The sequence below is a fragment of the Carassius carassius genome, chromosome 50, assembly GCF_963082965.1.
Source record: "Carassius carassius chromosome 50, fCarCar2.1, whole genome shotgun sequence".
NCBI classification, from domain to species: Eukaryota; Metazoa; Chordata; class Actinopteri; order Cypriniformes; family Cyprinidae; genus Carassius; species Carassius carassius.
In genome coordinates, this window is record NC_081804.1 from 16,332,006 (window position 1) to 16,355,805 (window position 23,800).

The following is a 23,800-nucleotide window of genomic DNA, read 5'->3' on the forward strand; positions in this document are numbered from 1 at the left end:
TCCAAGCTGCAACACTGAAGACCAAAGAGCTGTGGAGGAAGAAGAAGACACAGGGTGCACCGGTGCCTCCCAAGTCCCAACACGGTGCCCCTGTGCCTACAAATAGCTACCAAGAAAAGTGACCACAGCTCATCCCTGGTCTTCAACTATGCATCTAAGAAGGCTGAGTCTCCGCACTCAGGCTTTACAGATGCAGCCCTGAAGACCAAAGAGCTGTGGAGGCAGAAGAAGCCTCAGGGAGCACCTGTGTTTGCTGGATCTGGGTTCACTAATGAAATACTGAAGACCACTAAGCAGGGGAGGCAACAGCAAAGGAAGTGGAACGAGATGAAGCCTCAGGTAGCACCTGAGCCTGCTGGGTCCCCTCAAAGACCACCTGTGAGCACTGGCTCTCAACGAAGAGGAAAGCTCAAGATCCCCGAGAATCTGAGGCAACATCTGCTAAAGGCTGCTTCTGAACTGGAATCACCTGTGCCTGCTAGGTCCCCACAGAGAGCACCAGTGCCCACAGTGTCTCCTCAAAACACACCCATGTGCACAAAGTCTCTACAGAGAGAAGCTATGCCTGCCCCAGAGGTGCCAAAACCAAAGATACCTGAGCCGCTGAGACAGGAGCTGCTGCAGCAGAAGCCCAACAAGATCCAAGAAAAAAAAAAAACGAAAGATACCAGAGCCGCTGAGACAGGAGCTGCTGCAGCTGTCGGCTCGAGCCTCTTCTGTTCAAGGAGCACCTGTAACCAACAAGAGCCCAGGGAGGCAAAACCTTAAAATCCCTCAGTCGCTGAGGCAGGTGCTGCTGCAGCAGAAGCCCAACAAGACCCAAGAGAAGCAAAGGCTGAAGATACCTGAGCCGCTGAGACAGGAGCTGCTGCAGCTGTCGGCTCGAGCATCTTCTGTTCAAGGAGCACCTGTGCCTTAAAAGACCCCAGAGAGACAAAGACTTAAACCCCCTCAGTCGCTGAGGCAGGAGCTGCTGCAGGTTTCATCTTGTGCCTCTTCTGAGAAGGGAGCACCTGGACCCAACAAGACCCCAGAGGCAAAAGCTCAAGATACCTGAGCGTCTGAGGAAGGAGTTTCTGCAGCAGAAGCCTCAAGCCTGTCCTGTACAGGGTGATCCCATGGCTTCAAAGTCCCCACAGGAAGCACCTTTACCTGACAGGAGCCCTGTGTATGTTGGGACCCCACAGGGAGCAGGAGTGTTTGCCAGGTCTCCACCGGCAGAGGCAGTGCCCGCTGAGCCTCCGAAAGGAGCGACAGTTACCTCCAGAACCACGAAGACAAGAAAAGGGAGGCTTGCTGAGCATCAGAGCATTCGTGTCTCTGCCACCCAGGTACTACCCATGTCCTCAAGCGTGGTTCCTGTGCATTCTGGGACCCTACAGGGAGCACTTGTGACCAAAAGTTCCCCACAACAGGGATCAAATCCCAGAATGACTGAGCAGCAGAGGAAGAAGCGCAGGGAGCAGTGGAGACAGCAGCAGAGACAGCGGAGGCAGCAGAAAGCATCAGTAAGTCCCTTCCATCTCTCGTTTTTACTTATTTTCAGATTTATTCAAATTGTCTATCTGAAATTGTATTACATTATATTTCAAAATGATAAAAAGATAGATAGTTATATTTAAGAAGTAGGGGTGTAACGATACGCGTATTCATATTGAACCGTTCGGTACGAGGCTTTCGGTTCGGTACGCGGTACTCATTGTAGACCGAACGGTTCGTTGGACTAATTAATTATAATTGGAAAATAAAAAAAATTGTAAAATATAATGATATGCGTTCAACAAGGTAGCCCAATAACCCAAACGACGTAACAGGCAACGCCCCTGACACCCCCGAAGAAGAAAAAAACACCAACTTATATGTTTATGTTAGGCTACTCAGTCAGGCGCTCGCTCACTCAGTACGCGCTGAAGGCTCGTTGCAAAATGGCCAATGCGTTTAACAGACCAGAAATAGAAGATTCTCCAATAACCAACAGGTCTGGTGTTTGGGTGCACTTTGGATTCCCTGTAAGCTATAATGGTGATGGCAAGAGAGCGGTGGATAAAAAAACAACAACGATATGTCGCATCTAGGGTTACACCAGCGGGAATACAAAAAAAAAAAAAAACACCAGCGGGAATACTTGAAACATGTCAACTCATCTACGCCGACATCACCTTAGTGTGTCACTATCTGGAAAAAAGACGGAAAAAAGGAGAAACATAAATGCAACAAACTATCCCCGCAGCATTTAGACAGACATTTCCAACGGATTCAAACAGGGCAAAAGACGAAACCACAGCGATAGGCTACATTTACGTTATAGCCGCGGATATAAGACCTTACTATTTACAATTCCTTCTATCATCACCATTATAGCTTACAGGGAATCCAAAGTGCACCCAAACACCAGACCTGTTGGTTATTGGAGGATCTTCTATTTCTGGTCTGTTAAACGCATTAGCCATTTTGCAACGAGCCTTCAGCGCGTACTGAGTGAGCGAGCACCTTACTCTGTAGTGGAAAACGTAGGTTTTAAGAACATGCTTAATGTAATTGAGCCCCGTTACAATATTCCTTCACGAGCCCATTTCAGACAGACCGTAATTCCTGCTTTGTTCCAAAAAACATAAGCCCTATTGAGAACCAATTGAGTAAAAACACACTCAATATAAAGAGTTATAGAGTTCCATATAAAAAGTTACATCTTTGTATTTGTTCATAACTAATATAACATTTTCATTTTTTTTTATAAGGAGCTGTTTTTGTTTTATACAGTATGCTGCTAAGAAAACACCATAGAAGATGGGTAAAGAATAGCTCCAATCATTGTTCAATGTAAAAAAAAAAAAAAAAAAAATACTTTGTTAGTTTTAATAAATAAATTTTTTTTTAAAAAACAAGGAAATTTATCTGCCAACTTTTTCTTTTTGCTGTATCTAAAACGTACCGAACCGTACCAAACCGAACCGTGACACCAGTGTATTGTATCGAACCGAACCGTGAATTTTGTGAACCGTTACACCCCTAATAAGAAGTATTCCTCAAACCTGCCCAGCTTTACATGATTATGTCTGTTCCTTCAACAGGACAACGTCGAAGTTTGTGAGCCGCCTCCAAAAAAAAAGCTGGGTGTGGAAATCGAAAAGGTGCAGCTGAAGCTCAAACTGGGGAACCATCAAGCCCCAAAGCCCAGGTCCCAGCTCACCCTGATGATGGTTAGTCCCTTCTCTCTCTCTCTTTTACTAAGACATATTTAAAAACTGAAACACTAAAGCTAAAGTTTTCTAAACATATATATTTCAATAATTAAGTTAATCTGGGATGAGTATCATATCTTTTCAATTCATAACCCCCCCTCATGACAGAAGCAATATATCTTTAGACTTTAATGAAATATTTGTAATTATGTATTATTTGAATATATTGTGTTTGTGCATATTTAATATGATTGTATGCATAATAAAAAAATATATAAACTTTGTATTATTGATTGATTGATTGATTTAGACAGCACATATATTAACACTTTAAGCCAATATGTCTCTAAATATGTATTTATTATTATATTTTTTATAGATTACACTATAAAATAAACTTTCCTCTTATCTGTTTGTTCAATCAGCAAACTGTATGCACAAAATACCACAGGGACATTTGTAAAATCTCCTCTTTTGTGTTTGTCTGTTCAAAGCTGCTTGATTTAGAGCTGCTCTTAGAGCTTCTCTCTTGAAAGGATGTTGAACTTTGACCAGGATCCTTCATTTGTTCAGCTTCAGGTTTTTTGGTTTCTGCTGCTTGATGGCGACAGAGACCTCTTACATCTGATTTACAATAGGCCCAGTGCTGCTGAAGGGAGATTTTTTCGTGATAATATTTTGAGCATATGACAGTAATGTTTAGAACATAATCTTATATGCTGAAAAATATTGATATTTTGTGCTGAAGATCAGAGCACAGGGTTTGATTGGTGGTGGCTACATAAGGTAAATACTACATACTTATTTGTTTATTTAATTTACATTCAAAATATGTTACATTTAGCATGCGCTATTTTAGCTGTTTATTATAACTGAAAAACACATTATTAATTTGTTCCAAAGCCACAAATCAAATGATGTTTTTGAGTAATAAAAATAAAACTATCAAGTCCTCAATGTAGTTAATTTTTTGTTGTTGTCATTGTTGTTGACCCAACTCATTATTTTTTAATGTGCATGATGCGCATTGTCTGTGTTTTTACCACAGAAGTGTACAGATTAAAAATTAAAGCGCTTGCTGAATAATGTGCACTAATGTAAATTAAACATCTTAATCTTTAACCACAGAATCTTTTAAACAGTTTCCAAAGGGTTTCAAAAGATTGGGATCAGCAAGAGATGCCACAGTTATGTTCTAATATTAAAATGATCATATACATGTCACAGCAGTATTATCCTTCATTTTTATAGTTTTTACTACAATAAAAACTATAAAAGGTATAAAATATCCAATGAGTTGAAAAATACATTATATGTCGTTGTAATTTTTATTTATTGATAACAGGTTAACATTTCACCTTAATAATCAGCAGTTATAGAAAATTAATTAATTAAACTTCTATATTTTAAATTTTCACCAAACAGAAAAAAAAAACAAAAAAACGATTTGTTATAATTATTGACACATTTAGCTTGGGAACAGATAATGTTTCTTAATTTGCACACCTTGACTTTCCCACAGTTTAAACAACACAAATGCAGACATGGTTTTATCTTTACGCAGTGCGACACGCAACACAACATGCAAAAGGTAATAAAATCAGTAATTATGTCCCCACTGGATGCAACAAATGTTTTGTGGGTTTTATTGGTTTTGTCTAGTCCTGGACACAGCATCACAGTATGGTGAGGGGCGTAACATTTCCGTCACACGCTTGAGGTACTCGGTAAATCACAACGCACTGGATAGCTGGCCAATCAGAGCACACCTCGCTGTTCAGAATGATGAGCTTTGTAAAAATCGACACATTTCAGGAAGGCGGGGCATAGAGGAGCAACGATAATGTACATTATGTGGAATATATATATATATATATTTTTTTTTACCTTAAACTGCATAAACACATTGCATTACACCAAATACACAAAATATTGTTCTATTTTTTTAGCAACGTCATATGACCCCTTTAAGATGAACTATCGACGCGACGCACGCGCAAGCTAAGTCTTTGATTGGTCAACTGGCGTCGACGTCACTCGGGCGTCTCGTTCATTCTCAGCGTATGCTGGTTGCGTGTGGCTTGTTTAGAGTACATATACGGACGAAATTGCATGCAAAAAAGTGCGAAGAAATGAAGTGCGTTAGCGGTAAGTGTGAATGCTCATTCTTAATTTGGTATAATATATGGTTTATGTTTGTACGTCTTACAAATCTACAGCTAAACGCTTCTTCGGACGCTTAGTGTGAACACTTGCCAGGAAACTGAATATCCACTTCATACAAGCCCCTAAATTCTACTTGACATCAGTTGGGTAAAAAAAATACACAAAAGAAATGGCTCAGAAAAGTGCAGATCCAGTTCTGAGAAAAGCTGCGGTATTTGTTTGCTTTGATATTTTGTTATAATGCAGTGGCAATTACTATTAGTAGTAGTAGTAGTAGTAGTAGTAGTAGTAGTAGTAGTAGTAGTAGTAGTATGTATGTATGTATTAATTGTTTAGTTAACTAAACCCGTATGTTCATAGATTGATCTGAACTAAACCATCCTCTTAATGCATTTTAGTTTTATACAGCAGACTAAGTGTAGTGGCTTGTATCCAGTTGCTGAGGTGAGCAAGAAAGGTACGTTAACTAGAATAACTGAGTTCATATGTCTGTTATGTGCTCACAGATGATCATCACTGTCATTGAGCTCATGTGTGCTAATGATAACAGTGCCATGCTGGAGATTTGATGTTTTGTGTCATTTCAGATGCGCAGTCATTATTTGCATATGTGGCAAGTGATTGATGCAGAAATGACATCTTTGAAAGACTGACGCATTAGTAATTTTGACCGATATGTTTGAAATGATGTACACTCACGTAAGATGAATTCTCCAGCCGTGTCCAGAAAAAGATGTTTTAGTGAACATAAGTGAGGTCACCCTTGTGTTGGTCACCAGCCAATACTTTAATCTCTTTAACACTTGTGTAATTAGATATATGTGGTTGCAGACTAAGCTTATGATGGGTGGCAAATTCAACTAATAGGGTGTTTTGACTGTTGTCAATTGGAAACTTTTCATTTGAGACTAATCCCCAGTTAGCACAGGAGTATACAGGAAATTCACACAGTTTGTGCACATATATACTGCAGAAATACTACAATCAATGTGCTATGCCAAACTTAGCCTTAAGGTGTGGTCATATTTACCGTTGTTTGGTGAATCTTTGCAGACAAAACCAGTATTTAAGGAATTTTAAGGAATAAGGAATTTTGAGTGATGGCAAAACATTTGCCCATGAAGATTTTGCAATGGGTTCATTTAGGCATGCGATTTAGCCGTGACAGACAACAAGTGACTTCTGTGTGAGCTGGGCTTCATACATTGCTATACTACCTTTTTTGCCCTAGAAATTTTGCCGAAATTAGGCAAATTTGACAGTACAATGAGTGCATCTTTAAGGAAATAATTGACCCAAAAATTTTAATGTACTGAAAATGTACACATCCTCAGTCATCCAAGATATAGAGTAGTTTTTTTTTTATTAATCAGAGCACATTTGGAGAAATGTAGCATTGCATCACTGTCTCACCAGTGGATGCTCTACAGTGAATGGGTGCCGTCAGAATGAGAGTCTGAACAGCTGATAAAAACATCACAATAATCCACAAGCAATCCTCACCACTCCAGTCCATCAGTTAACATCTTGTGAAGTGAAAAGCTGCGTGACGGTAACCATTCACTGCAGAGGATACATAGCTGAGACAGTGATGCAATGCTGCATTTCTCTAAATCTGATGAAGAAACAAACTCAACTACATCATGTCCTGAAAGTGAGTCATATTTTATTTTTTGGCATACTATTCCATTTAAGTAATTTTGCAATATTTCTTCACAATTCCATTCATAGCATAGTGTTTCGCGATTTCCATGATGATTTCCTTGATTTACTGTGTTCTTTCTGGATGACATGGGGCTAGTTTTAGGCTTTGGTGGGAATCAAATCGTGTCGGTCTCTCCCTCCTGCCAAAGCTCTTCACAGTGACTCATCTGTCCAGCTGCAGGATGGATCGAGAACAAAAAGCGCTTCTGTACCAGCTGGAGACAGCGCATACTTCTTCACAGGCACCAGCTTCACATCACATACACACGCATGAGTTATGCTTCCGCTTTACCTTTCCCATGAGAGAAATATGTTGGGAATTTCCTCATTAAGATTCCTTAAATGCAATCTTTGATTACTGCTTTGATTTATATGTTCTCCTTTTCGAAAAAGGACAGTTCAGAAGAAATAACAAGCGTTGCAAAACAATTTGAAGTGGTATTCTGTCCTTATCAAATCAGTTACAGAGCTTCATATAAGGGAGTCTTTGGTATTTCTACTATTTAAAAAAACAACAACAACAACATTAAAGGAATAATTCACCCAAAAAGAACAATTCTTTCATAATTTACCCTTATGTCATTCCAAACCTAGGTGACTTTTCTTCCATGGAAAGCATACTTATAACCTCCTCTACAAATATATTTTGATATTTTTTGGGAGTATAAATTAAAAATGGCAGAGTGATGAATGATATAATAATGAAGGAAAGATGTTTCATTAAAAGGATGTTTCATGTGCAAAAAAACTCACTTTTTTGTTCCACCGCGTAACAAGTTTTCTTTGACCATTGCACACACGTTTCACATATTATTTAGCAGTGTATTTGCTCCACATCTTGCTTTTTAACCACAAAAACACATTCTGTGTGAACGGCCTTTAAGGGGTTTTTGCATTCCACGGTGCTGCTTTTACAATTGTTTCTCGGTGTAAACCCTATTAGATGGACGTCTTGGACTGTTGCATTTGCGGTGCTCAGGTTAAAAGATCGTGCTTTTTAAAAAAAAAAATAATAATTTTGGTGTCCTGCATTTTTTTATGCCAGAATGTGTTCTGTGTGAAAGACCCCTAAGTAATTTAGAATATATAATAATTTAGGAAAATAAGCAGTGAAGCCGCTTTGTTGTTGTTTAGTTTTTCAAATTACGGTCATGTGGTCCAACAAATGAACTAGGGGTTGAAAAAAACCACCGACAGGAATTATTGTGATAAATGCCCGTATGATACTTTCAGCTGTTCATTATAGAGCAATCATGTCTCTTCAGAAGATTTGGATTAATCTTTACAATTCATGTGGATTTTGTCTTTTTGTACTTTTTAATGCATGAAAGTTGTGAGTGCAAATTAAAAAATATCTTCAAGGGTGAGGGTCGGCAAATGATGACAGAAATTTTATATTTTGGGGAAACTATCCCTTTCCAAACGTTTTAATTTTTCGAACTGTCTTCTTTAGTTTTTTTCCACTTAAGAAAGGCATACAGGTTTGAAACGAAGTGAGATTTGGTGAATAATCAGAGAATATTTCAGCTTAAGTGAACTAGTAATTGACTTATTTAATTGTAATAGAGCTTCGCCCTTTGCTTTTGCTTCTTGTTAATCTCCATGGTTTAAATCAGTATTGCCAGTCTGAATCTTTCTGTCCAGTTCTTCTTGAAATCTTCAAGGTTGCATGTTTTGTGTCCGAGTCATTAGTATTCCAGTCACAGACAGATCAATCAAGAAAAAAATAGACCATTTCAATGGATCAAACTGACAATTTAGCTCCCAGATGAACTGTTGTTCAGTTGCAAGGAGCGTCTTATTGCTTCATGATTACATCAGAGTCAGTGCAGTGTTTGTAGGGCACTTAAAAGATGATGAACCTGATGAAAATCACGAACTCATTCGAAGCAAGGTCGGTTTAATATTTGGAGGGAATGTTGGTACAGTTTTATGATCCGATCCCAAAGTGCATTTTTAACCCTTTTCCTAGAGTCTGGTTTTGAAAGTAACAGCATTCAATAGAAAAGGAATGTGTTTTTTCAGATTCTCAGGGATGGTTAAAGGTCACTGGACTCGTTTTGGCTGAACGAACGGCCCCCAAACAAGCCTAAAGTTGGTGCCTCACCACGGTGGGATCGCTTGCCGTTTGATTTCTTTTGTGACTCTTCCAAGCGTCCATTCCTCCCCCAAACACCCCGACAACTCCTGCCCACCCCAGCCCCCTGCACTCTTCAGTTTTTGTGTGCTGCTCAAACCCTGGTCATGTGACTTCTGTCCCAGCACAATCGAGGCTCCTCGCCATTGGTCGGCCGCTTTGAAAGAGCATCGGTTTCCCAGGTAACGGAATGGCGGCTCCACTTCAGATCATCTCCTAACGTTTCACACGGACTCTCACGTACAGGATCAGGTGCCTGCGACGGTCTCTCGCGCTCAGACCAGTCTTGCGCTTTCTAAAGACAGCGTTATAGGTAAGTAACCTGTTTTATTGGCATAAAGGGCTTCTTTTTTTAAAGTCTTGGAGTTCATGCAAACTTGTAGGGTGTAAAAATGTTAGATTTGCAAGACAGTTTGAAAAAATAAGCTGGATTTTTAGCTGTTCTTTGTGATGCCACGGTAATGTGATTCAGGGAGAATAGGTGAATTTAAGAAATGTGCAGGAAACACTTTTTTTTTTTCTTCCCTTTTTTAGTGCAGGTTCAATTGTTGCCTCCAAAATGCATTACATAAAGAATATCAAACCATCTGAAAATAAATTCAGCAAAGACAAAGACAAAAACCAAAAAAAAGGTTTTTGGCTACTAAGATGCCTTTATAATATCATAGCTTGAAGAAAATGTATGTGTGTATTTACTTATATATATGTATATATAATATGTATGTATATGTGATTCAACTGTCAGTTTCTGGGCCCAATGTACAGTACATTAGCTCTTTTGTACACTGCTGAAGATGTAATGCTTGTTGAATGACAGTGTGTCGTAACTTGTTGCTTCAACAATCCTGAAATTCGTCTTTACCTGTTGCCCTCGGGAATGATTCCCTGTCTGGAATCCACCCATGTACTGTCATTTACACAAACCGGCTTTATTATCATCGTCTCCTGAAGCCAAACAAAGCCTCATTCATACTGAAGATCTGCTGGCTCAGATTCAGTAACATCTGTTGGATATGTTCTGAAACTGTAGTGACATTTGGTTATCAGGCTCAAATGGATCAACAAGACTAATTCCTGTGAAATGGAAGAAGAATCTCTTTCTGTGCGTTTGCTGCGCTGTCTGAAGCTCTTTGATGGTGATGAAGGATGGAAGTGAAATGTTTTGAAAGCGTCTTTGTTCTCTGTGTTTGGATGTCTGTCAGTCGGCAGTGCCGGGGGCCTTTGAAGGATGAGTTCACATGGCTTTTGTTTCTCGTGCCCCATGACCCTCAGGCACATGACAGGTGATTTTGTTCTTACCCCTCTTCCTGAGCTTTTGAAAGCCTTTCTGACGGAAAGAAAAACAACCGTCCCACCCAAAACCACCCCTCTGACTTTTCCACCTCTCTCTGGAGATGAGATCTTGAAATGCTCACAGTCCCACAGATCTCCAGGTGCACAGTTAGTAGTGTTTGGCAAGGCAGGCATCACTATCGTCATTGCTTTTACTTATGGTTGGGGATTTACTGGTTTAGTTGGTCTCCCGGTTTGGCCAAGCTGGTGTTTATCTGGTTTCTCTGGAGAGCAGCTGGTCTCCCAACATGACAAATGCCCAAAGGCTCTCTAAAACCAACAAACAGAGCAGCTTGACCAGGATTGACCCCCTGCTAACCAACTAACTGGCTATTATAGACCTGGGTGTTTTTAGTGCAAGCTTATCTTCTATTGAACGATGAATGTTTCTTTAAAATCTCAGATGCTTCAGGACTGCGTTTAAAATAGACCTGGAACTCAAGCCGTTCTGAATTGTCCTGAGCCTGAGGAGAAAGCTTTCATTGTTGACACTGTGATTTGGGGCTGTGCTTTGAGTTATGGGAGTTTAACTACAGAATGAGGAGTGTAAGTTGCACTGCACACAAATCCCAGCGAACGACAAAGAGCTCTGTCATCATGTGGTGACCGTAATGACAGAGTCGGGCTATATTTAACCACGCCGCCTATAAACAACAATCAAGCAGCGCTACCTTGTATTGTTCCGGCTTTCACTTCATCCTGCACTTGACCCCAAAGCTACTCATCTACTCACCTAGTGAACTACCTACATAGAATGCAGTTTTTAAAGCATCATGTGTGCTCTTTTGACACAAAGGTTTTGCATTGTAAAATGTGATAATGCAAAAAGACAACAACCAAAAAACAACACCACCAACTTGACTTAACTTGCTTTCAGTAGTTTGATGTTAAAAACTAAATCAGTCAGATACCAAACAGTTGCTGGTCCCCACTGACTTCCATGGGGGGGAAATACTGTGGAAATCCATGGCTACCATCAACTGTTTGAAAATCTTTTGTGCTCAACAAAAAATAAATAAAAAAACTTTTTTTTTTTAACAACTTGTAAGGTCAACTTGGTCAACTCTGGAACAACTTGGAGCGAGGTTAAATTGTTTCATCAAGCAAAAAATGTTTCACTTCCCTCTTGAAGAAGCATTTTGCTGGTTATCTGTAACAAGAAAGCTTCATAGCCTTGACGAAAACAGTCATCCGAGGTCACTAGATGTGGACTTAAAGGAACATGAACATCTCACCATCATGTTGTTCAGTGATTTCTTCTGTGAATTGTGAAGGGAGTTTGAGTGTTTCGATGATCCACTTAATCGTAGTGAAGTGCTGGTGTGTAATGCTGAGTCAGTGTTGTGGGTTGTTAATGAAGTCTGCATCTTTGGCATTGCTCTGTTTTGAGCACCTGTCCACGGCCATGACTCCAGTGTCTCCGGATTCTTTAAAGTGCACCTGCGCTTTGAAAACATGAGGAAATCTGTTTGGAGGAAACGAATGGATGGCATCTGTTCACGTTTAATGTTAAAACAAGTTTAACTGCTGGGTGTCCTTTCTTTATTGGAGCATTTATTATTTTACAATGCACCGAGCGGCTTTGTTTGCCAGTAGAAATACAGTGACGAGATAGAAAGGTAAGGAAGCAGTCATGTTCATATTCAGGCCAATTCTTTCATGGTTCACTTGTTTCCTCACAAAGTAGGTCATGCTTTCTGATGTCTATAAAAGTAGATGACTTTGAAGTTGTTGCTGTTGTTGTTTTATCTTTAAAGGTGCACTTATTTTTGCTTAAAAAGAACAAATATTACTCTTTGCAAATATATTTAAAATGATAAACTCACCAGATTGTTTCAAAGCGGCTTCACAGATAAACTGGGAAATAATCGGTTATGAAAACTCAACTAAGGAGAAAGTTTGAATTCTTCTGTAAAGCAACTCTAAAAGACACTAATATCATTATTTAGTCAGATAGAGCTGCACAATGAATTGGGATTTATAATCAGGATCATGATTTCTGCTTCTCTCGATTCATTAAGCATAACAATAACCTGCTGGTTATTTAACCTGACAAGTTTTATTTTAATTTGGCATCTGCATGATCTTGTGTTAGTAGACTAACAGCCCTCCACGAGCTTGTTACGGTTGCCAGATTTCAAGAGTCTGAATCCCCCAGTCTGAGCTTTATTTCTTAAATCGATAGATTTTCTGCCCAACTGTTTACTTGCTCTTCCCAACCTGAGTTGCAGAGTTGATGCTCTCTACATTATGGAAAAATCCCACATGAGCTGAAAACAACAATGAACATGAGTGAGCTGGAGTTCAGTAACCTCTATTGAGAAATTCTACTCTTATAAAAGAACTGATCTTGAACTGATTCATTAGTGCTCCACCATCTGCTTGACGTCATTAACAGCAGTTCAAACTAATGTGATTTCATGATTAGTTAGCTACAATGCATTGTTCTGTGCTAGTTAATGTGTTATGTTGTTATTTGGGAAGCACCCCCCAGTGCGACGCTACATCCACACCAGTAGGTGGCAATATATAAACTCCAGGATCGCTGATGCCCAGCATTTATACACACACACAAAAAATATTTTGTTTTAAGTTAAATCCACACATTTTGAAAGAGGATTGTAACCTGATACTGAGGGAATGTAAACTCGCCCCGGGACGGCTGTAGAGAGTGTGGGGGGTCTGAGGTCCCGCGGGGGAAGGGCTGAGATTACAGGTTTAGGGAGTTTCCCTCAGGAATGCCAGTGTCAATGGGACGTAAAACAGACAAAAGCAAGGTTTATAATCACCTTAATCCCTTGATGTTGTCCTGATTCACACCTCACTAGATTACAGTGACCTGACCGTGTCGATCATGGGCCGCTGCTGTTGTTATGAAGCACTGGTGCAAAAGCTGATGGTTTTGAAGTAAGAGGATGCATTAATAATTGACTGCTGGTTTTGTCGTGTGTACATGTTTGTGTGTGTCGCGTGGACAAGAATATATGTTCATCCTGACTGTGTTGTAGACACCAGATGCTTACGTTTCCAGTAGCTGTTGCTTCTGTGTATGTACGGTTGAATTTCACAAACGTCTATATAGGCCACATTTCCCAAATTCAAAAGACATGCAATAGGATTACATTGTATTGTGCTTGAATAAAATGATGTCCATTTATTTATTTACATGGTGATTATTATTATTTTTTACAATAAATCACATTTCCCACATTCTCATTACCACAATGTATAACAATGATATATTATGTGGAACTTTATATATCATGCTAGTATTTGAACTGCCTTTAATTTTATGAATAATCAAATATGTAAATACAAACATAAAAAAGATTATATATTTGTCCCGATCTTTATTTCTTTAATTCATTTTCCATATATGTAGAAAGAAATGACTAAATGTAAACAAACATATATATTTGCAAACCAGTGTCTTGGAAAATCTGAGCACAATTTGAGAACATGCTGAGACTCATTTGAGATTATATGTATTTATTTAGTAGGTTTTCTTTATTTTCAAAAATGTGTAATGCATTTATTTGCATTGATTTTTTTTTTTTTTACCCTGCTAGAATTAGGTTTATCTTAGCAAAGTTGGCAATTATAATTAGTTTAGCAGAAAACCGGTCTAAAACTGCTCTAAGTACTGTACTCTATGCTCATCTACATATGGATGGGCGTCCATAGTGAGGGACCGAAACTGAAGAAAACAAAACAAGACACTCCTTCTACCTGGAGATGTGGGCGGAGCTTTGCCAAGTCAGCAGATTTGAGTGAGAGAGAGAGAGAGAGAGATGTAGCTGCGAGTGGGAAGTGCTGTCAGATGCCAGAGCGTTCAAGAGCAGAACACACACACACTCTCTCTCACACACACTGCGCTACAAGATCTGCACATCTGTCTCATGCTCACTGAAGAGCTGTGTGCGTCTCTGAGGAGCTACAGGAGATTTCTGCTTCTGTGTGAAAGCCAGGAGGAGCTGTGTGTTTAATGAGGTAAGAGAGCTGTGTTCAGTCGCAGCTGTAAATCAACCTGTGGCTTCAGATCAGTCTGTCAGGGTCAGTCATTTCACATCGAGAGGAAAACTGCTGCTCAGAGGCTGCTCTTTAACAGTTCAGGAGACGCAAGAGAGGCCATTGTTATATTTCAAAATCCGAGATATGAAATAAATATGAAACCCATATGAGTTGATGAGATGTTTTAATCGCAGATGTTGGTAGCTTGGTAAATCTGAGCATAGTAGATGAGAATCATACATGACGGAGTAATTTTCCCTCAAGAATAATCTGAGCAGAACACTTGAGCAAAACTACTTTGCTTTCCATTGAATCTAATTTTGGTCTAGAGAAAACATTGATTTGTGAACTTCTTTGGGGAAATAAAAAGCCAGCATGTAAAGGAGCCATAAAAGGAAATAAGATTTTAGAAGGGTTTGATAAGAAATGTATGCGTTTACAGTGAGGCTTTAAATTGCAACCTCTGCTATCTTTATAATTGGAGCACAGTTTGAGACATTGTTGTGATTTCTTCTGAAACTCCATGAGTTTGGGCTTTTCTCTTACTCAAATCTCCATTTAGTCCCACCGTGCTGTAGTTTTGATTATTTGAAGATGTAATATGTAACCTAAAGTTTTTCTTAAAAAAAAAAGTCTTCAAGAAATTCTTTAATAACATTAGTTAAAAGTGAAAAATGAGATGTGGCCTGAAATGTGATGGCTAATGGATGTTAGCATGGAGCTTGGATTTGATTATGTGTCCATGTGTTTAGATCTACATTAATCATCCTTCTCTAACAGGCCGCTTCTCACTAACTCCTGTTTGCTTTTAATCAAACCAGATTCTTCTGTCAGTCTGTGTTTAACCACTGTCGGCCTGCTAATGACCAGACTGCATGCTTGAAAGTCCAGCACGGCCACCAAATCTGTTTAATACATCATTAGGAGTCCTGTGATATCATTATCTTATTCCAAACATAAAACCTTCCCAAGCATTTATGACTCCAGGCGAATACTGCAAATGCAGCACTTGTGGAATATGGGTCACGTGATGTTTATTCATGACGAATCAAAGCAAATCTGGTGACGTCAAGTCACAGGCAGCAGGTCATCTGGTGAAGCGCTCAGCTCGGCTCTGGTTAAAGTGACAGTTCAGCACTTGTTAAGATGATCAGGGCGATGCTGATGTGATGTACTGTCAGGTGGCTCTGTTCAGCCTGTTACTGTTGAGAAGCAGCAGGTCTGAGAACACAGCTAGCTTTAGAAATGCGGTGCGGTGCTAAAACATTGATCGAGAGAGAGTGACTTTTTTTCCTTTGCATTAATCCAAAAAAGTTTAGCGTTCACACAGATCCGCAAAAATGGCTCAAAGCGCTGTGTTTTGCATGCCAGGCCAGTAGATGGCGATGTCACTGTGCAAAAAAACTTAAATGTCGTCTAGTTTAAATTCGCTGCTTGCTAGCAACTGTTCAAATATTCAAATATTTCAACTCAAATCAATAATTTGTGTCTAATTATTCACATATGTGGCAAGTAGCCGTGTAATAAGTGGGATAATGTACATCGAGCCGCTTTCCCTAGAAGTCGGGGAATATTCTTCGATAACCATCGGCTGGATGTAAATTATTGCTTTCTTAAAATGTCAGTCTTCTGTTTTTTTTTTTTTTTTGTTTCTGGTTATTCCGAAGTCACCCCAAAAATAAAGAATAGAAATGAATGAATAAATGAATGGCTAATATATTACTGTAATTTTTGTGCATTGTAACATTATTTTTCTGCCCAAGGTTGAGATATTAGGTATCTCCTTTGTGACTTTTTTTGTCAAAGAAATAAAAAAATACTGTATGCACACTGATATTGAGCTATTAAAGCATTGTGAAGAGCATAGAAAAAAAACCTCTAATAATTTGTTGGGAAATATTTGAGTTTATAATGAGATGTTGGACTTATAATTACAAGCTTGTATTTTGGAAAATCTGAGCACAGTTTAAGACACTGTTGAGATCTCTTTTGAAATACAAAATACAGTAAATACATAAATGTAATGTGGATCTTAGAAGAATTTGAATTATCTAGAGAAGCAGTCAAGATATTAAGCATCTCCTTTGTGTTTGTTCAAAACTTGTACTTACTTAAAATCAAAATGTTCTTTAGATTGTGGGATCAAATGTGACCAGGGCATGTTCTGTTCATATCCCTTGTTCTTGGAAAGACATCATGGTGGAAAGTGATGCACAGAGTGAGGTTCATTGACTCTTGTGCTGACCACTAAAGCTTCCCTGAGTTCTCTGGAACTCAATGTGCAGAAACACACAAGCTTTCCTTAGGGTTTGTGAACGCTCCTTTGCTTTAGATGGACAGTTTCACCTTGCATGCAAATACTTCACTTGCTTTGTAAGTATTCGATAAAAACCTCTCTGTTTCTCTGTCGTTATCTGTGGATCTTTCTATAGTTCTCTGCATCTCTGTAGTCTCACCCCGTTGACAAACTCAGAAAGGTGTAAAATGTGTGTTAGAAAGTGTGAAGATTCCCAGATAACACGATTAAAAGCCTTAGATTTGCTCTCAAGGTCAGAGTTTCTAGACAAATCAAACCCACATACATTTTCTGTGTGTGTGTTTTCTTTTAGAAACATTTCCAAGCGTTTCATTTTAGAAATGGCAGCGGAAAGTTTTAAAAGTTTTCTTAATACAAGTAGAAATTTGGCATAGCGTTTCTTGAAATGTCTCCTTAGTGTTTTGTTTTGTTTTGTTTTTTACTTTATAATGTTAAATAGAGACTTGTGGTGTTGAATATGTACAAAACAAAGGGCCTTACCATCTACGATGAAGTTTACAGACAATTATTGTGGGAACTCTGCAAATGCTTTTTTACTGTATTTAGGTGGTGGTTTCTGAGATCATTTCTTAACATAATTTGTGTTAACATCTTCAAAACACTGATTTATAATTATCCCAAAGTATAAAAATATATACAAATAGAAATACTGTCACTTTGAATATTTATCAAATAAACTCAACAGACGAACCATTTTTGGTTTTCCAAAGAACCAAAAATTTCAGTGAACGGTTCTTAAAATAAAAACGTTTTTCTTAGTGTGAACAATGTTACTGATCTGACTAATATTTTTCCACTATAAGGAACCTCTCTTGAAGTGAAAAGGTTCCATGGATTTTAAAGGTTCTTCATGGAACCATCAAAGCCATTTTTGAAGAGTGTACTAATTTATCTAGATCAGTTATTGAGTGATTAGTGTGTTATTTAATGTATTAAGGTTGGCAAAATGTTCCTAAAATACATAGATTTGTATTAACATTCTTGGAGAATAGAGTTGTAATGCTCCAGTATTGTTATTTTCAATATTTTTAAAATTCTATCTCATTTAAGCGGTTTACCATCCACATTCTTTCAACGTGTGTGACCACAAAACCAGTCTTAAGTCAAAATTTTTAGAAATGTAGATTTATACATTGCGATTTGTGAAAGCTGAATAAATACACTTTCCACTGATGTATGGTTTATTAGGATCAGACAATATTTGCCCAAGATACAACTATTTGAATATCTGTAATCTGATGGTGCAAAGAAATAAAAATACTGAGAAAATCGCCTTTGAAGCTGTCCAAATGAATACATATTATTAATGAAAAATTACGTTTTTATATATTTATGGTAGGAAATGTACAAAATATCTTCAAGGAACATGATCTTTAGTTAACATCTTGATGATTTTTGGCATTAAAGAAAAATCGATAATTTTGACCCATACAATGTTTTTTTTTTAGCTATTGCTACAAATATACCCCAGCGACTTAAGACTGCTTTTGTGCTCCAGGGTCACATATAGAAACCATTGTTGTTGGAGGAAAAATTTCTAATACATTTCCCATAGCCGGTTTTTGTTATTTATCTTGATGTAACATTCCAGAAAATGTCTTTGCATTGATTTGTAATGTTTCAGAAGTGTGTTGCTGAAAATGTCCTCTGGCAGGAACGGAGATCTTTACCTACGAGAGCAGGTGCAGTTATTCTCCTGCTGATTTAGTGATTATTGAACAGCACATAGGAAAGATGAACCAAAACCAAAAAAGTGTCTGTATGTGCACTTCCCTTGGCTTTGTGTGTTTGGGCAATCCTAGAAAGAATTAACATAAAATGTAAATGCTTGTTAGATATGCATCATCTCCGCCATACTCGATGAGGGAAGAGAAAGGTGTTTGTGCTTGACATTGACTTCTGCAACAGCTCCTGTCTGATGTGAGCAAGAGATGGAAAAGCGTAGCAACCACAAACACTGACTGCCTGCTTACTCAACACACAACGGCCGCTGACAACATCCTCAAAACAATTATCATCCGTCACAGTCTGCAAGAACACCCAAGATTTTATAATCATAATTCTTTTTTTCTTATTTTTGTAAGCATAATAAATGTAAAAATAAAATATCAGATAGTTTTAACTTTCCATGACAAAAGTAGTTCAGGTTGTAAAATGTCATATTGTACGACCTCTTCCAATACTGAATATCATAAAGTGATATTTATGATTTAATCATTTATTATATTTGTAGGAATACTTTTATATCTCGAAAACATATTAAAATAACTTTTTGAATGTCATAATATGTACAATATTCAAGATGAACAGGAAATGTTATTAGACTAATTTTTAGTCTAAATTTATATGATATAAAACTCAATCCAGAATACAAAGATTACAATTTCTAAGAACTTGTCACATGCATTTCAAACTAGAATTTTAATCATCTTGAATGCGGTTTATTGTAAATGTTGGATATTCTCCGATTCCGTTGTCTGGTTCCCCACTCCAAAAACAAATATTTTATAAATGTCACAAAGTGTGATTTTGCAAGAAAAAAAACGAGGTTATTTTTAGGGAAGCACAGTCTTAATGTTTTTGAAGGCGAGAGATGCTTCTGTTTTCTTCCTTGTCTCAACATCTGCTGTTAATTATATTCTGCACAATCAAAGTTCAGAGAAAGGTTCAGTCTCATTTTCTCATGTTTCATCCTGACACCCTTTCCAGTTTTTCTCACAAAGCTCAGTTGTTTGATAATCTTTGATAATCTGAAAGATTTTAGATCTCAATCCTCCGTTCCCATGTCTTGACTGAAGAATCAATCTCATATGGGACTCAGATTTGCATCCATACTAATTTAAATGCTTGTCTGTTCCGGGACACCGGCATAGACAATACCTTTCTGCAAGGAGACTCGTAATCATGTGAAAACTTTGAGTGTTGACGCTTTCCATGTCCCAAGGCTGTCTGAGTAATTATTTAGCAAAGCTCACATAATGAGAGAGTGAGTTGGCTATGCTTCGGCAGGCTTCACCCATATAAATATCCTCCCTTGGAAACCACAAGCTGTTCACCACTGTTGCTTAGAGCCGTTGCCCCAAAGTTCCCATCTGTGCCGCTGCTTGACTGCATAAGTAGACCAGCCATTGATTGGCAGTTTAATGCATTACCAACAACACCATTAGTGAACACCATTAGATCTGTATTGAAATGTTATTTTCACATAAAAAGTACGTGCAAAGCTCATTGCGATTTATTGGATGGGAGGTGCTCAACAAAAAATGTTTAGTGAAGTTTATGCATCAATTTAAAACAATCTAGACTAAAAGATTTTTGGATTTAAATTAAATGTCAATATCAGATTCATGGAGTCAATGACGGTTTATCCAAATGAAAATAGATTCAAATCGAGAAATCTGTATTTCAAATCCCTGGTTTTTACAGTATTACAGAAATTTCTAAATTATTTGATGGCGAATATGAATGGGATTTGTGCGGTGAAATGTTTGAGCATACTCTTTTTATTTTTGTTTCACAACTGTTGAGTTTTGTTGGTGATAGAAATTGATGTCGCCTCATCCACTCTTTTGGTTGGAGGAAACACTTTGTCGTGACTTTTCAGCTTCATTACACTTGCTGGAATAGAGCAGATGGGGGGATGTCAAGAATGCACACACTTCTCAGTGCTCCCACACCAGGAATGTGATGTTTCGTAACACATGCATACTTTGACTGTGAATCCACAGTGAGGTTTCCCGCCACTTGGACTGGATGTGTCACCTGAAATTGCACATTCCAGACCTTTGCCAAACATTTTCTGAAACTTAAAAGGGCCGAATACAGACCCCTGACCTTCACCAGTGGAGGAATGTGGAAAGGTAATGAACTGTGCTACATTGCTGGGGGTTGAATTGAACATGGTTTTTGAACAAATCTTACTTCTATGGAGTATAAAGATAGAATTGGTCAGTATTCAACTTAGAATGGAGTCTATAAATGGTCGTTTTTGAATATTGAAAAGAAGTTATTCGATGGATTGTCTGAATGACTTGCTTACTAGTATCTTTAAAAATCCCCAGGTTGGTTTAAGCTCTTTAATATAGTGACAGATATAACTAATAAATATTCTAAAGGACAATAACTTTATTGCATGAAATTATCATAATCCTCACGAACAAATAAACTGTGTCATATGTATAGTGATGAGAAATTTGTATGATGGTAATACTATGGAACTTTATTTTTGACAGACGTGAATGTTAAAAATTGTGGGGTTTAGAATTTTACTGTTCTGGTGATTACTGTTAGCATGCTAAAGTAAAGCACAGTGTTAGTATGCTAGTAAAAGGTGGTAGAAACCACACTGAGAAGTTGTCTTTAAAATGCATCCTCTTTAAACCACCACAACTAGTCCGTTAGTAAAGATCACTTGCCAAATCAATTCTTTATAATAGTGTTCTTTATAATACCACCTCTAATTAAAAAATAAAAATAAAATACAAATCTAGATAAACTTGCTAGTCAATCTTACTAACCAACTAGTTGGTTGAAATACTGTTTATGAAGTTTATTGCAAAATATTTAAATTTAATCTCCAAATTGTTCCACTTTAATGCATCACCTGTACAAAAATGTAGATTAACGTTCTAATCAACCTCACTTACTGACTAGTTAAGTAAGAAATGTGGTTTGTAAGTTTACGGCAACCTATTGAAATTTAATCTCTAAATGTATTCAAGCAAATATTGATAGTTTTGAATAAAAAAAAAGAAAGATAATTTAAATGACTACATGGCTAAATTATATATCAAATTATAAACTATTAAATTATTTAAATTATATGAATTATGAATTATATACAAAATACTGGAATTTCATCTATCACTTCATCTTTAAAGCACCACCTACATTTTAAGCTAAATAAAACTACAAAAATACAAATACAAGTCAAGTCTGCTTTATTGTCAATTCTCCACATGTACAGCACATACATACAGAGAATCAAAATTGCGTTACTCTCAGACCCCCCGGTGCACACAGATAACATTAACATTAAAGCCTAAAGATCTAGATCAAATATACAACTATACAATAAGGGAATGTAAAAAAGACATATAATAAAATTAAAAATAAAGTTAAATAAAGCAGCGCAAGGCACATGGCAGATAGAGTGCAAATCAAGCAAGTGAAGAACAGTGCAGATAAAAGATTTTTAGTGAAAAAAAAAAAGCTTATTTAGTCTGATTAAAGTGACAAAGAGCTCAAGAGCAGTTATTTTATTTAACTGACTGATGATGTAGTGGAATGACGTCAGTTCCATGCTGAATGAGGTAGTGACCAGACCAATGCTGCACAAAGTGACTGGTGCATGCCATCATATATTAGTGGGAGTGGGGGGGGGGGGTGTGGAAGGACCTGGGGATGTGGGATCTGGGGGGGGGGCAAGTTCGGGAGGGAGTTCAGCTTCCTGACAGCCTGGTGGATGAAGCTGTCCTTCAGTCTGCTGGTTCTGGCCTGGAGACTCCGCAGTCTCCTCCCTGATGGCAGCAGACTGAAGAAGCTGTGAGACGGGTGGGTGGGATCACCTGTGATGCAGAGGGCTTTGTGAGTGAAACGGGTTCCGTAAATGTCCTCGAGGGAGGGGAGAGAGACAACAACGATCTTCTCAGCTGCTCTCACTATGCGTTGCAGAGTCTTTCGGCAGGACGCGTTGCAGGCGCCATACCACACAGTGATGCAGCTCGTCAGGATGCTCTTGATGGTGCCTCTGTAGAAGGTGTACATGATGGGGGGTGGGGCTTCTCATCAGTCGACTTGTAACTGACTAGTATGTTGTTAACATCACATAAAAATGAAATTACAATTAATAATAATTGGAAGTCGGGGCCTAGTGGTTAGAGAGTTTGAATCCTAACCCTACGGTTGTGGGTTCGAGTCTCGGGCCGGCAATATCACAACTTAGGTGCCTTTGAGCAAGGCATCGAACCCCCAACTGCTCCCCGGGCGCCGCAGCATAAATGGTTGCCCACTGCTCCGGGTGTGTGTGTGTGTGTGTGTGTGTTCACTGCTGTGTGATGTGCACTTCGGATGGGTTAAATGCAGAGCACGAATTCTGAGTATGGGTCACCATACTTGGCTGAATGTCATGTCACTTAATAATAATAATATTAATTCATCTTTTAAGCACATCCCATTCTAAGGTAAATAAAATATCCAAAAAAGAAAAGATAAACTCGCCTCTGATGAGTTACTAGTTGACTAGTCAACCATCCTGACCCATTCCTAGTAAAATTTCATCACTTATAGATTACAAAGACAAACTTTTTATATAAAAAATAACCTGCTTCATTGAATCCTGCCCAACGAAACTACTATTTTAAAGTAAACTAGGTCAACTTTGATTTCACGTTGACTTCAAGAAGTTTCACTTCAGAAGGAATTTGGTGATGGATGTACAGTTTGTGCACCTGTTAAAAAAAAATCCACTTCTTTACAATTTGACCACGAGGGAGTTTGGTCTTGTTTTAATATAGCCACACACATTAGGTGCACCTGTTCCGTCTTCCATTGAAAATAGGCCAATGCCTCAGGACTTACTTTGTTGGCGATCTGTCTTTTACACCTCAGGCTTTGATATTCATCATTTCGGTAATTTTGGAACTGAATGCAACATTATAAAAAGTGCAGAACACAGTTTTAAAATATTTAGCACAGCCAGCGTGCAAAAAGAGTACTGAATAACTCATGAACCTGAAGTCTCACGCTGCATGCAAGCAAATTTGCAGAATAGAGACGGTCTGGAAGTGAAGACGACACATACATGGGCTAAAATTGGTACGGTTGTTTAGTAATGTCAGTAAACAGATACTCCTGATTTCATTTCCTCAGTGGAAAAACACATTTAGTTGGTTATGATGAACAGCAAAGCTCCACACAAGAGAAAATAATGTTTCAAAGCTCATCTAGGGC

At 38.2% G+C, this 23,800-nt stretch overlaps 2 protein-coding genes across 4 annotated transcripts in view; both read left to right on the plus strand.

Moving 5' to 3' along the window:
• The first annotated feature begins 753 nt into the window (after positions 1 to 753).
• LOC132133362 (uncharacterized) lies at positions 754 to 9,352 on the plus strand. The gene is made up of 3 exons (XM_059546149.1): positions 754 to 1,508; positions 3,072 to 3,204; positions 9,207 to 9,352. Exons 1-3 carry the CDS (start codon positions 1,119 to 1,121, stop codon positions 9,350 to 9,352), a joined length of 669 nt encoding a protein of 222 aa, XP_059402132.1. The 5' UTR covers positions 754 to 1,118.
• The window catches only part of rassf7a (Ras association domain family member 7a), a 30,305-nt gene continuing 11,707 nt past the window's right edge, over positions 5,203 to 23,800 (plus strand). The window contains exon 1 of one of the 3 annotated variants that reach the window (XM_059546128.1): positions 5,203 to 5,330. The gene's annotated coding sequence lies outside the window, so the exon portion shown is untranslated. Of the gene's footprint in view, positions 5,331 to 9,367; positions 9,503 to 14,345; positions 14,512 to 23,800 lie in introns of those variants that run through there. The other 2 variants (XM_059546129.1, XM_059546130.1) reach the window with 2 other exon arrangements.

Coding starts and splice junctions, on each gene's coding strand:
- LOC132133362 (XM_059546149.1), top strand. CDS start 1,119: ATGGCTTCAAAGTCCCCACAGGAAGCACCTTTACCTGACAGGAGCCCT. Junction 1,509..3,071: donor GGAGGCAGCAGAAAGCATCA/GTAAGTCCCTTC, acceptor TTCCTTCAACAG/GACAACGTCGAAGTTTGTGA. Junction 3,205..9,206: donor GCTCACCCTGATGATGGTTA/GTCCCTTCTCTC, acceptor GACTCTTCCAAG/CGTCCATTCCTCCCCCAAAC.